Here is a 14,957-nt window from a genome sequence, read left to right as displayed (position 1 = left end):
CGATCCAACTAGGGGTTAGTGCGAATTGGCTAGGAAAAGCAATTTTTGGTCTTGGAAGGTCTCAACATCAAGGGTTGTAGTGGTTTCCTCAAACTCATCCATAGATTCTCTTGCCCAAGTTGCTTGCCCTAGGATTTTAGTTAAAGCTTCAACTTGAGGGCTTGTTGAAGTTTTCATGTGCCTTTACCTTGTTAACACTCACTATAGGAAATCTTTTCTTCGCTCCTTGACCTTAGGTCATCCCAACTATCAACCTATCAATCAAACCCGAGCTCTCACATTGCCTCAATTTGGCCTCTATAAGGAAAGCAAATTGCTTCTTCTTCATTGTTAGAGCCTTGTACCTTAGTTGTGCCTTTCCCTTAGAAGCCTCTTTGTCACCTTATACCTTGAAACCTAGAATATCTATTGTAGGTGACCTTATACTGGGACTTCTCCCATTGCTGAAAATCTATAAAGAGCAGGGGGTAGTAGCTGTGGTGACAATGGGCTACTACCTTATTGTTGTCACTTGGTCTAGTGTTTGCCTTGTAGGGTAACTCTCTACAAGGCCTGCTAGATTTTGCGGCAATAGGACTCATGTCACAAAATTAGTACCTTTTCCGATATCTCCTTTATGAGCAATTGATACCTCTTCTCTAGCTTTGTACCATAATGGTAGTGAATGGTGGCTTGAATCATGCCTTGTATTGGATATTGAATGCCATGGATATTTCATTTTCTCCGTGGTCATTCTCTTCTTGACATCGTCTTCTCCTTGTCTGTCTTGTGCTTGGTGGAGGGGGATAGGATTGCCCACAAGGTTTCCAAGTTCAAAGTTACTTATGTGGTTATGATGCCTGCTTGTAGCGCTTGAATGGGTGCTTCTTGTTGTGCTTATGGTCTCCATTTTTTTGTTGCAAGGGTGGATCCCATGTTTCAATGAGGAGTCCCCCCCCAGCTGTTGCTCCCGTATTGGCTTTCTCTTCCATCCTGTCATTATATTGCCTCAAGGCATGATAGAAAGATATACGATCAAAGGCAAAGAACAGTAAGTGTATCCTTGCAATGATTCAGGCCAAGGAGGGTTGAATCTTGGTATTTAATTGACATTTCCAAGGATGACATGTTTTTCTCTTAAAATTAAAGGGGGAACATGTCTCACAATAGTCGGAGATGTGTTTCTGGTAACCCTTGAAATTTTTGCTTGCGAGAAGTTGTAACATCAATTGTGTTTCTTGTAGATTCAAGATAAGGGGTTTTACTCTTCATTCTCATGATAAAATATTTAGTTGCTTGCACATGACATGCTGCTAAGTATATATTATTCTCATACATGCAATATTGATGCATTTGCCAAAATTCTAGTTTTAGTTCCTGAAATAAGAATTTGATCTGAGAATTTCTTGTTATATTGAGTTTATGATAGATGTCAAAGCTAATTAAATTTCCAAAATTTTCCAGGCTTTACTTGTCTCAGACTTTGGCCCTAAAACTGCAATTAATATTGTTGAGAGTCTGCGCAAAGAAATATTGGCTGGCAATCTTAAATCAGGACAAGAGATCAAGGTAACTATAATAATATCAGAAAAATGTAAGAAATAATCCTTTGCTATTTCGTTACTGGTTACATTGGAGATCAACTTAGAGTGAGAAAATGAATAATTCTTTCTAGAAAACATCATACATATTCTGAGCAAGGGTATTTTATATGCCCCACTACATTATTTACCAACTTGGCACCAGTTTGAAACTGGCTTATTATACAATGGCTGTTTGAACTTTGCAGGTCGCATTAAAAAAAAAGGTGGCTGGTTTATTGACCAAAAAAGTACAAAATACAGAGCTTCAACTTGGCTTCAAGTATACTTTTTCCTAATTCTTGGAAAGCTCATATTTATACTGGTCTTCTACTTCTTTGGCTTATTCTCAAAATTTAGGGAAGTTTATTATTGTGTTTTCTTTTACAGGCGACCAGCTGTGATCATGATTGTTGGTGTCAATGGAGGAGGAAAGACGACATCTATAGGTGATTAAATATAAATACAAAATACTTTATAGAATTGCCATAGTGGTAGGCACTACATTTTGTATGAATCTATTGATGTTGTTTTGATACAGTAATTGGGATTGGTTAGTAACTTGGTTCTGTGTATTTCGTTATTTCATTAAGCTTTTTGTCATTTACTCTGTACAATTTTGTGAACAAAATGAGGGACAGTTTTGAAAGTGATCCTTTTTCCTCCCCTTTGACTTGCAGGAAAGCTTGCTTACAGACTTAAAAATGAGGGCTTAAAGGTGCTATCTCTTCCCCCAAACTCTGGATTAGGAGCATCTGTAGGAATTCACTTTTCCTCCTTTTCAAGTGCAATAACTTAGTATTCTAATCAGAGGTTAGAGTTGCATGATCTTATTTCAGCTGGTGCATTTTGAAATTGTGAAATAAGATTTTTTTTTCAATGTGCTTGAATTGTCACATTCAGAATATATTGGGCACATCTTCCCTCACAGCTTCAGTGAAATATACTCAGTTTATTTTTGTGTATCTATGCCAGCTTTACTTCAGGTTTGATTGGTGCATTATGACTAATGTCTATCAACATAAAATAATGTAAGCAACATGTTTCCAAGTTTCAGAGTTGTTTCCAGAATGTCATTTAACATTTCCGAGGTAGCATGACGTTTGTACATTTTCCAGAAAGATCTGTTCGCGATTTCTGACATTTGACATCTTTCCTTTAGATTTCTTGTCGATTCCATATATGGATTATGTAAAATCCTCTCTATTTACAACGTTTCTTCTTCTGAAACTTCTACTTTTACCATTACATGCTCTTCGACATACAGAATCTTTCAGAAACATTTTGTTTTCCTTCGAGTACAACAGACTTAATTATTTTGCAGGGGATACAGTGACACAAAATTTACGTCTTGGTTCTGCAGGAATACACTTTTTTCTTTTCTTTCTGGAAGCAATAAAGATTCTCCTTTTCACATTTTATAAGTATTTATTAGTACTTTCTTGTACTTCGTGTTTTTATGCTTTTAGTAAAGAAGTATGCCACTATCTGTTAAAATTTTACTACGATGAGGTTTTGATTGCAACTCCACTTTGTGTTGATCATATTTTCCCAATGGTTGGTGTGATATATTCTGACTCAATAGATTTCCCAACAACCATCATTGACTTCATTTAGTTTTATTGCTTGGTCCTCAATGCTCATAATCACACTGTCAATTGATAGGAAAGAGCAATCTATCCTTTGAAATTACTTCAATCTAATGCTAAGTTTTCCTTATCAGAGTTGTTAGTGATGATTTCTTTTTAAATGGTCACAATTCCTCGTGTAAATGTATAATGAATATAAGTCTCTTTAGATAATGATTTTATATTAATATGTCTTGTCAGTGGTTATTCAGTACTCTAATGATAGGGAATGTTTTTCTATGCTATGATAAGGTCCTAATGGCAGCAGGCGATACATTTCGAGCAGCAGCCAGTGATCAACTAGATGTATGGGCAAAAAGGACCAATTCAGAGATTGTCATAGGCGAAGAAGAAAATGTTAAGCCGACCTCAGGTAATTCCTGTTCAAGATAGGGCCTACTAAATTTATCTCCCCTAAATGGAATGCAACCTTCAGACTTGTTGAATTCAAATAGGCTGGTGGCTTTACTAGTTTATGGACCAGTTCATTTACCGTTAAACTAATGTACCTTTTGGAGTGTTGTTCTACTTCAGTTTTGTCTCAGGCTGTACGCAGAGCAAAGAAGGAAGACTTTGATGTGGTACTCTGTGATACCTCTGGCCGTAAGTATGATAGGACTTTGCATGTGCTTGGCGCTGTAAGTGTTAGTGAAATAATATTGTTATTCTGCAGATTGTTGTCTCTACTCAATGCTTTTGTTTCCTTTTACAGGTCTTCACACTGATTATGCTCTCATGGAAGAGCTGATTGCATGCAAGCGTGCTATTACAAAAGTATTGCCAAGTGCACCTAATGTACGTTTTTATTTGTTCTTCAATTTGTGGGTTGGTTCTGTCTATTTTGTTTTTTCTTGGTTTATTGTTGTAATAGGGCTTAATGAGATAAAACATAAGGAATAGAGATCAAACAAAGGTTGGAGGGATGATCCATCGAGGGGCTACATAGCCACATGGAGAGAATAGCCATGGTGCTAATCCTCATTATTTTCTTGTTGGAGGTGATATTGCTCAGATTCTCCCTAGAGAAAAATTTCTAATCTCACCAGGGGAGAACCTAAGGAAACTATCAAACAAGGTAGCCACTGTCACCTCGGCAACCTTCCCCTCACGTCTAGGTTTAGGTGTGATTTCCTATCCTAAGGGGGGATTCCCTATGTTTGATTCTAATCCCAAGTATGTTCTTTAATGTGAGTGAAAGTATGACTTGGATCAGATGTTGACTTGCTTGAAATGACTTGGTGCAACGTTTGATTGTTTAACCAGCTATTAGTGCAGAGTCCCTAAGTCACCTGACACGGGGATTCGTGATTTGTAGGATTCGGGATTCGTGGTGTCGGATTCGGACACGTTGACCCCCCGGAACAGGACACGTAGGATTCATTATATATTATTTTATTAAAATATATATATATATATATATATATATTAAAAATTAGATATTTCTTACACAAATTTTAATTAATGATACAAATTTATTGATTTCAAATATAGATCTTCATCTATAGCTATTAGCATGCATAGTACATACAAAATTCAAATACATGTCAATCTATTATCTATTTCTTATGCTTGGCCCTCTTGCCACCACGAGAAATGTCTAATTTTTTAGTCTTGTTGGAAAATCAGGATCTTTGTCATTAATATCACCCTCTAAGCATTAATATCCAGAGGTATCTTTGTCATTACCTCTGTATCTGTATAGGGATCTTTGTCATTAATATCACCCTTTAAGCATTAACATAAGATAGAACAAGCATAACATGTCAAGTCAAGATTTTGTTTGAGTGATGTGTACATTTTTAGGAGGGTCATGATACAGGAGTTCGACAACCAATGTCACTAACATCAAGGTACATAGAGGGATTGGTGCTCTTGATTAAATATGAGTTCCATACCCTAATACATGACAAAATTCAATGGAAACGTTGCAATCCCCCAATCCTAAAATCCTGAAAAACTGATAAGTCTGCTGGATTTTGAATGAAATCTAAAATTCTACTTTCTCCATATGAAATCCAATGAGGCCGGAACCACTCTCAAACATCCTGAGTCATTTCATGGTAATGTTAAAAATTTAAGTAAAATGATGAAAATGAAGATTAAGGAGAATGTCACTTTTACTTTAAGAATTTAACATTACCATGAATCACATATCAATACTAGGGCCTAGACTTGATCATTAAGCTGCCAAAACGCTTGCCAAATGAAAATATGCGTGGCTGTAATGACCAAATGCGACCTTTTCATACTCGTGCAGGTCACTTTTGCCGCTTAACGAGTCCTGGAAAACAGAACACGCTGCCAAAATCGTGACACGCAGTCGGATTCGACGTGTCAAAATAGGACACGACGTGTCATGGTTTTTGGACACGAATCTCGAGAGAATCGTGTCGGACATGATGGATTCGGGATTCGTGGGGCCTATAGGACGAATTTGGTTATCTAGGTGCAGACTAATGAATTGTCCAGACTCCAGAGCACATAAAACTTATAATTTAATCAAATGCACATTCAAAAAGATAAAAGAAGCATTCGTGAACATTAATTCAATTTCACAATAATAGAGTAAATGCTTGATCAAGTAACATAATTTAACATTAAGAATTTCTGAGTATGAAGTGGCTTGTAGAATGGGTGTGCCTAGTGTTGAAATTGCAACTAGGTTTGGTCTTCATAATGTATATTCTATCATTTTGTAAAGAGTAAAAAATAATTTATTTGAGTCAAAAGAAAATTATTTTATCATGTCCTGTCGCCGCACAAACTAGCAGGCCTTGTAAAGAGGCAAGAGCTAGAGGGCACAACAACACCTTGGGACAGAGGCCCATTGTCACCACAGCCTATGTACCCTTCTCTTCTCGGATTTTCACCAATGGGAGGAGTCCTAGTATTCCTCACTCAAGATAGATATGTCAGTGATTGACTTGGAGTGAGGCAAGGTGGCTCATTCAATGGAAAGGTTCAATAATGTGCAAACTTTAGGAGAAGCTTGTAAGACTTTCCATGAAAAACCCCTTTGAAAGATCCTACACGAGACCTAGGGTCGAAATATTTAGCGAGATATGAGTTCATCCAAGGTCAAGGTAGACAAGAGAAAAGGATATGAATAATATACTTCAAAGCACAAGCCTTCAAAGAATTCCAAAATTGAAGGATTAGCTTCTAGGGTTCCCACTTGGTGTGAAGGCTAGGGCATCAAATTTTTGGAGATTCCACTGTAGGAAATGCACCAAAACTTGAGGATCACTAGAGGAGACACTAAGGAAGAGATCTATCGAAGCGAAATTCAAAATGTCCTCCAATAATGAATTTCACACCAAGCCCTAGAGAGGCCTCCTTATCCTTAAAGGGACAAGGAAAAGAGCTAAAGAAGATGGTGAAAAAAAGATGTTTTATCAATTCTAGAATGATCACCAAGGATTAAGACCAGTGCCTAAAAATTGGGAGAATTGGAGTCAAAGGTTATCTTGATATGACAACTTCGCTCTTCAAGGAGACCTAGAAGGAATTTCGCTACCCTTAATGGAAGCAACAACAAAATGACTTCTAGATATTTACACTTCAATGACACTTGTAAATGGAGTTTCAAGGATGCAAAATGCAATAAATCCTCTAGGAACATTCATTCATTCATTATCCATGAGTAACACATGCAAAATTTCCCAATAGCTTCAATGTTTAGACAAATTTCATCAATTAGGGCACATTAACAACCATGAGAAAACATTCCATGCATTAGACATTAATCAAAATTCAGAAATATAGCATTAAACATCACTTACAAGACAATGAAGAATATATCCATCCATCACAATGCTAAAATGAAGCTCCAAGAGAGAGTGAAAATTTCCAAACATCAAAATGCATCCAATCATCCAAATTCGTCTTGTTACCCACCATCGGTGGGTGACACCCATAGGATAATTTTTTCTCCTAAGATTTTTCTTCAGCCGACAACCAACAAACCCTTACAGCCACTATATATCTCGATGTGCCACCATTCTCGCCACCTGAGAAAGCCATTATGTGTCCTCACCCATCTGTTATGATTGTATGTTTGAAGGTGGGCCTTCCAACCCCGAAGGTATGGCTTTTCATTATGTAATTGGGTATTTTTGCTTACTTATCATGGACGCATCCAGACATGGATTAATGGGGGGATTTGGTGGAAAGAATGGGCTTGGTCTGTAGTCTTGTCCCCTTGTCCAAATTGGTGGTTAGTCTTGTATCCTACTCCTGTGGGATCTCCTTTATTGGCTAATAGCTTTAGGAGTGGCACTACATGGGAAACCTCGATTTTAGTTGCGTTGTCCTGCTTCCCAACATCACGTGCATCAATCCCGTTCGCTCATTATAGCCCATTTCCACATATTTCCCATCCGGGTCCACATTTGTCCATTTGGTTCACAAAGAGTTAGCCTCCCCTTTCCCTTGTCCACACTTTGGGTCAGGCCTGGAACGATGCCCAGAAGGTTGATGCAGCTAAAAAGAAAGTTAAAAGCATAATTTGGCCACTTACAATAGGAAAGGTTCCATAAAATGCAAAGGATGGCTGGGACATAAAAATTTAGCACGTGGGCAAAAGCCAAACATGAGCTCTACCCTTATGATTATAGCCATCACCCTGGTTCCTAAGGCCCCTATATGAGCCTCCTGCATCATTAAGGAACCCATGATTGTCCCAACCCTGGTCCGTGATGAACTGGCCCACCTTAAGGGGGTAATTACTGTTATATTATATACATCATGCTCTCATTCCCTGGAGCCCAGAGCAATTATAAGAAAGAAAAATTAATAAAAGGCGAAAGGCATATGAAGAAGGGTGGAAAAATAAAAGCCTAGGGTAACTCATGTATCACGATTGCTTCCTCCTACATTTATACACCCATGTGTGGGCTTCCCTTATTATAGTTACCCTTGTACCATGGCATGTGGCTTGGAGCTTTCTCCTGCTACCTTGCTTCGTTCCATCATTATTTCACATGACACCTCCCAATTGACGGATGTACCATGGACTTGTCACTCTCTTAGAGGTCGAAACCACCTAATAGGGTTCTTTATTAACCTCCTTTTTGAGCCTGGGGACACATGTACATTCTAAAGCCCATTATGGAAGGGCATGCCACTATGAAGTGTCCACTTGGGCCCTTGATTTGTAAGCTCATTTACTCACCTGCACTAGTGAAATTGTTGTACTGAAGGGTGAGGGGACGCATTAGATCCTATACATGATTGCATGTGGGTCTTTGCCTTGGGTTTGGCCTCCCTATATGGGATCCAAGCCCTCCAGAGGGTCATGATGGCACTTGTAGGGTGAGCGTTGAGAGCCATGGGACTCTTCCACAACAAAGCATTGATTGCCACGCATGGGATCCTTCAGAACTACATTTGAATTGCTCATGCCCAACTCTTGCAGAGATGATGATGCACTTGGACCACATTACCTAGCTGACATGTGCTTGTACTAGACACTTGGCATATGATCCAGGGGCCCAGATGGGGTTTTGTCTCACCTAGGGATATATGGGAGGGCTTGTATCATCATTCTAGCTCTCATGGATGAAGTATCAACATATTGATCCAGTTGGAGACCCATGAGATCATTCACTGTGCCCCCACAACCACTTGGGAGCACCATAGACGTTTTGCTTGGAAACCAAGGGGCCAACCCCTTGGTCATCATCATGAGAGCCCTCCTTTTCGATTTGGCACATGGAGGACTTGTCTTGGCCTTCCAATGACCCATTTGCTCTATTTGTCTATCATTTCTGTTAGTTTTTGTAGCATCAGATGTGTTCTAGCTTTGAAATTTTTTGGAGAGGCTAGAATGCATGAGATCTCCAAAACCCATAAATCGTTTATGGAAATTCCGCCTAGAAATGACTTAATTAGATTACTAGTCAGTTTTTAAATATTTCCTAAGTCTAAACTTAGGGAATATGACTAATTAATGAGAATTAATTAAGTCAAGGTGAGAATGTTCTAGAAATTCACATGGATCAACTTCAAGTTAATCCTAGCCATCTATTAAGATCTAATCTTTGGCTGTTGAAGTCTCAACAGAGGATTATAAGAAGAAGTCAATGGGGCTTGGAGAAATCACTTGAGCAGTTCAATTTCATGAGCAGATTAATTTCCTTAGTAACAACGTTCAGTTACCGGAGAGAGAGCTAAAGTAATCGAAGTAGTGAGAGAGGGGCAGAGACAGTGAAGCCGAAGGAAGGATTCTAGTTTCGGTGAGTGTGTTTGTAGAGAGGCAGAGGAGCCACAATGAGGTTGACGTAGAGTTGCGCAGTAATCTCTAGAGGCAAAGTCGATTTGCTGAGGAAGATTGACGTTTTCAGTTCCAGAGGTTGGGAAGGAGTCCCTGAGTGTCGAAGAAGTGTCTTTCTGGTCAGCAAAAGGCAAAACGACTTCATCAGAATCCAGTAGAAGGCAAGACGTCCATCCAGCTACGCAGAGTAGCGCAGAGGTTGACGTAGTGCTTCAGAAGGTCGAAATTCTGAAGTGAAGTGGTGCCGAGAAATTGCTTGTGGAGTGAGGAAAATTCCTCTCTAGATTTTTGCTAGTTTTTCTCTGTAGGATTGCCAGTTTCGACATCCAGTTGTACTCAAATTATTTCACTGCTGCATAATAATAAAACCCTTAGCTATTGCAACGGTTTTCCCAAGTTGGGTTTTTCCAGGGACATTGGTTCAAAAACAACTATGTCATTTTATGTGTGCTAGTATTTCTTCTAGCGTTTATTTCTTCCGTAGTTTATTTGTGTAGGTTGCAGTGTGGTTGATTCAATATTTGTTGTAGCAAACAATAAATAAATTGTTAATAATTAATTTAACAATTAGGAGAATTATTTCCAGTTGTTGCAATAGGATTTGGTTTTCCGAATTTTCACAATTTCCACCCTCTTGAGAGGCTTATGTTTATCTTTGGAGCTATTTGGTGGGTTTGTCACCAATAGATTTATATTTTGCACATTAGAGTTATTTTAGGGGCTCATTAGGCTAAATTGATCAATTCAAATGGTTAGAGGCTCTATAAATACCAGTGAGGCCTCATTTGTAACTCATCATCACTTGGATTACTATTCCTCTTGAGAAAAGAACTCGAACTTGCAATTTGGACGAAATTTGGATGTTTGGAATGCACTTTGATGTATGGAAATTTTTGCTATTCATCCTTGGAGCTTCTTTACTGCAATTATGATGGATGGATATACTCACTTTCTCTTGTAATTGCAATTTTAATGCTATTTCATTATTGTTGCATGTCTAATGTATGTAATACATTGTAATAATCTCATTATTGTGCCCTAATGTGATGTAAAATTCTTAAAAGCACAAGATTATTGTATTATTGCATGCATTATTCATTTGAGAATGTGAATGAATGTTCCTAGAGGGCTATATTGTATCCTCGAAACTCCATTATACATTGCTAATGAAGTATAAATTTCTATTGTAGTTTTGTTGCTGCCCCACTAGGGCTAGCAAAAACTACATCAGGACTCCTTGTTTGAGCGAAATTCCTAATTGAAGTAAATTTTGACTCCATTTTCTCTAATATACATGCACTTGTCTAGGAATCCTTGATGATCAACCCTAACCCTTGATGGTCTCCTAGGGCATAGCATGAATTGCTTTAGGAGGTGATTTTTTGAGAGAGAGTTGCTAGGCAATTGCATTGGTGAGTCCTCTAAGTGCCCTCCGATTTTAAAGCAATTCCCATGGCTAGTTTGAGAGAAATCTTAAACCCTAGCTTTGAAACTGTTTCTATCCTTCGTCCATCCTGGTTAGTGGCTCTGGGGTCATTTTTCTCTTGAAAACTCGTTGGAAGTTCACCTCTCTTAGACTTGTTGACCACTAGAGTGGCACTTGAAGATTATTTGAAGACTCCATGCCCAAGGATGTATCAGAGGCTTCATGTACCATCAGAGATCATCATATCACCAAAGTTTTTCAACTCTACTTCTTCTTCTCATCTTCTTTTGTTGTACTCAGATTCCACAAACCTTGCGGGGATGATGTAAAGTGATGCTAGCATGACGAGTTTGAGTCATGTAACATACCTAGATAACTTGGGACCTTGTCATCAAGTGATTTTACTTTAGGAGTCTTTTTTCACTTGGTTAATTATTATATCCTTACGGGTACTTAATAATTAATTGAGTTTTTTCCTCCAAGCATAACCCCAAAGCCGGAGTACAGCTTGAAGGCGAGGCCTTGGGTGAGTCCTAGTGTCTAGAGTCATTGTATATTACCATACTAGATCACTCATAAAATTTCGTGGAATTTGGTTAGGTCTAGGGGTCTTTTTTAAAATTTTTTAAATTTCCCGTAGGGTGAAAATTTGAATAAAATCTGAATGTAATATGTAATAAGTGATGTCTAAAGAAGTTGTATGGGGTATGTGTGCTCAAAATTACACTTCTCACCCTCGAATTTTTACTATGACATGTTTTGAGGGGTTAAAAATGTGTTCTAGATCTTCAAAACCCACTTTTTCTAAGTTTAGTGGGAAATTTGACAATAAATTAAAACCATAAATAAATTAAATAGAGAGAAATAAATAGTTCCATGTGACAAAATGACATGGAAATGACTTGGAAATTATCTCAAGTCAAAGGAATGAGTCAAAGGACAAGTGGAGGATAATTTGACACCTTGCATTGTAAATTCATGGCGCACTCAAGAAAATCAATTTTTTTGGCGTTAATGCAACAGCGGGTGACTTGGAAAATTGAATTTTTGAGAAATTAATGCACATGTGAGATATTTGGAAAATATTGATGGAAATTTTCTTGGGAGTTTGTCTCCACTTGTGTTCCCTCCTCTTCACACTTGGCATCATCATCTACTACGAGTTGGCTCAAGGAGGGCCTACGCAATTCCCAAGGAGATTTATGCTGAGCTCATTGGAAGCATCTACATGAGGTGTCATCACATGGTTTGGTCATGGAGTTTGACTTGAGTTAGCTCCTTGATTGGTTCACACTTGGATTTGCTCATCTTCACACTTGGAGAATTCGATTTTGCTTGAGGATATCTTGGTGCCACATATGGAATTCGATTTGGATTGGTGGCTACTTCATCCCTCCACTTGGAATTCGATTTCCTTCTTGGGATCTTCACCATGGCCATTTGTCACTTGGATGCTACATTGGGATTTTCTCCCATTTCTCTATATAATAGAGCTTTGAGCTCTCATTTTGTATCAATTGTTTACTAGCTATTGTGCTTGCGGAAGCGCTGTTACTTTGTACACTTTTCAAGAATTGCAATAAAAAGACTTTGGGGGTCCATTCATGGGTGTTCTTCCTTTGGAGCATGGTGCATTGTGAGCTATTGGTATAATCTCTTCTATTTATGCTTTGAGTTATTTCATTTTCCATATACTCTTGTAGACTTGCTAGTGCAAAGCTATCTTGCATTAACATTTGATTTGGAAGTAGGCTCTAGATGTTGGAAGTTCTAGTTTATTTTCAAATAAATTTCTAGAAGTTTCAATTCATTGTTTGCTTCTCTAAATCTATATGGACTAATGTGTGATTGGAGTATTGTAGAAGAATTATTTTTGTTGGATCAAGCGTGAGGGGAAGTCTTTGGGAGACCAACCCACTCTTGAAGCATCTTCAAAGGAACTCTCATTTGTTATTTGGATTTTCATAGTTCATCTTACGGAGAAGTGTTCTTGCAGGGATTTGTTTGACATAACTTGTATACAAGCAAGCATTTCATATTTTAAATCTTTTCAAATAGTGCTTCATTGATTTTATATTAGCTACTTGAGAGCATTTTCTAAACTAAAGCAAGTGATGGGGTTCACTCCCATCACTTGATTTGGTTTCTTGTACATTATTTGTATGATATTTATTTGTTTTACATGTTCTCTCTACACTAATTGTGTCTTTGTTTTGCAACCCATAGTTGGAGTGTTGATAACAAGAGACTTGAGGAAAACTCTAACTATTTTCTTGTAGGACCTCTCAAGCCTTCAAAGTTCATCTTCTAGGAGGCCGTGGGCATTTGAAGAGGGCTGCCATTTAGCTAGGCTGTGGGCATTTGAGGAGGATCTCTCACTTGGCAAGGCCATGGACAAAGAAGACTAGCTCATTTTCTTGTGCAAGATTTCATCCACCATTGGAGGCTAATCTTTGGGATACCAAGAGACACCTAACATTTTCAAATTTGAGAGCATTCTTATTGTACTTACCTTAGTTTCTAATTTTGACTTTCAAGAAGGAAATCTAGTGCTTGAAAAGCCTCATATGTTGTAAAATATTCCTCTTGAAGTTTTAATTGAGATCTTTTGGAAGGTTTCTCATCTTTGTAACAATCTAATAAAAAGGCTTAGTTTTTCTTGTGGGAGCTTGGGTTTCACCCAAGACATCATTTTCTCCTTATTTAGAAGGAGAAACATGTGGGTGGATTGATCTTGCATTGTTTTCTTAGTTTTCATTTTGCATGCCTTAAGAATTAACACAATCTCACCATCACAATCTAACTTTCTAAATTTGATTTTGCTACTAGTTTCCATTTTATGCCTTGCATTTGAAGTTTTGCTTTTAAGTACAACTTGAGATTTCACTTTGGAGCAACTTATTTCATTATATGCAAGCATCTCAATTCATGTGGCAAAGTTTGATTTAGTTAATTTGACAATTTGCTTCATGTTTGCCTCACTATAGGCTCATTGGTTACTTGCTCATTTATTTTAAAGTTATTTGCTCACTTTGCAAGCATATCATACTTTGAAGCTTCATCTCATTTCATTGCTTTAGTTGGTTGATCATTGATATATCATTTGTTAAAGCACTTACTTTGAGCAACTTACAATCTTATGTGCTTATGAAGCTTATGTTCTTGTATCTTGTACAATTTTGAGCAATTATCTAAGTTATCTCATTGAACATATTTCCATTTACTTGAGGCATTTCCTTTTACAAACACTAATAAACTTACTTGCATTTCATTTAGGCATATTAACATAGCTTGCATCTCTAATGAAAATTTACCTCCAAGCATAAGCTTGGTTGAAAGACATCTCTTAGGGACCCCTTTCTTTCATCAACTTGAGGGACATAGACCCTCTTATGTGGTTAACACGGTGACCTTGCAGTCGTCAGAGCCACAGTCTCTGCAGTGCCAAAGGCATTGAGTGTGTTGGATATTCCAAGGGAGGTATCATTAATATAGCCTTGGCTGTCTTTCCTTGGATCTCCTTCCACAACTTACATAAGAGACTTGTTTCAAAACAATCGAAAGAAATGTCACACCTAGACTAGGCATTTAGATTAAAATTAACCAAGATAATTGCATTTAATCTTAGTTTAAGTGCATTTCATGCTAACACATTTTACTATTTTACTTGCAAATTATTCATGTACTTGTCATTGATGAAAATGTTTTGAATTGATTATCTTATTTAATCAAATATTGTTGATTTGTGGTAGCATCGAATGTGCTCTAGCCACGAAATTTGGTGGAGAGGTAGGGGCACATGAGATCTCCAATACCCAGAAAGGGTTTGGGCAGATTTTAAACAGTTCAAGAGATATTAAAATAATTAATATTTTTAATGGAGTCCCTAAGTCTAAACTTAGGAAAATTAAAATATTAATGTGGATTAATATAAAATTGTGTTAGAATGGTCCAAAAGACATGGATCAAGCCAGATTTAATCTTAGCCATTGATTAGGGACTTAATCTTGGCCGTTGATACGTCAACGAGAAAAGTATAAGAGGAGGCTTGAGGGTCACTTGGAGAATAC

At 37.7% G+C, this 14,957-nt stretch overlaps 1 protein-coding gene across 4 annotated transcripts in view; it reads left to right on the top strand.

The window, feature by feature from the left end:
- Nucleotides 1-14,957, top strand: part of CPFTSY (signal recognition particle receptor protein, chloroplast (FTSY)) — a 230,767-nt gene that overhangs the window by 18,003 nt on the left and 197,807 nt on the right. For all 4 annotated transcript variants that reach the window (XM_089384408.1, XM_089384407.1, XM_089384406.1 and 1 more), the window contains exons 2-8: nt 1,444-1,548; nt 1,769-1,842; nt 1,950-2,008; nt 2,240-2,277; nt 3,440-3,560; nt 3,722-3,790; nt 3,900-3,982. In XM_089384408.1, the coding sequence (XP_089240534.1) occupies nt 1,444-1,548; nt 1,769-1,842; nt 1,950-2,008; nt 2,240-2,277; nt 3,440-3,560; nt 3,722-3,790; nt 3,900-3,982 (549 nt within the window). The remainder of the gene's footprint in view (nt 1-1,443; nt 1,549-1,768; nt 1,843-1,949; nt 2,009-2,239; nt 2,278-3,439; nt 3,561-3,721; nt 3,791-3,899; nt 3,983-14,957) is intronic.

The sequence above is a fragment of the Pinus tabuliformis genome, chromosome Q (assembly GCF_031772625.1).
Source record: "Pinus tabuliformis cultivar Carrire ecotype Pingquan chromosome Q, CPIR1, whole genome shotgun sequence".
NCBI classification, from domain to species: Eukaryota; Viridiplantae; Streptophyta; class Pinopsida; order Pinales; family Pinaceae; genus Pinus; species Pinus tabuliformis.
Note: the sequence above shows the minus strand (reverse complement) of the source record. Positions and strands in the feature narration are given on the sequence as shown.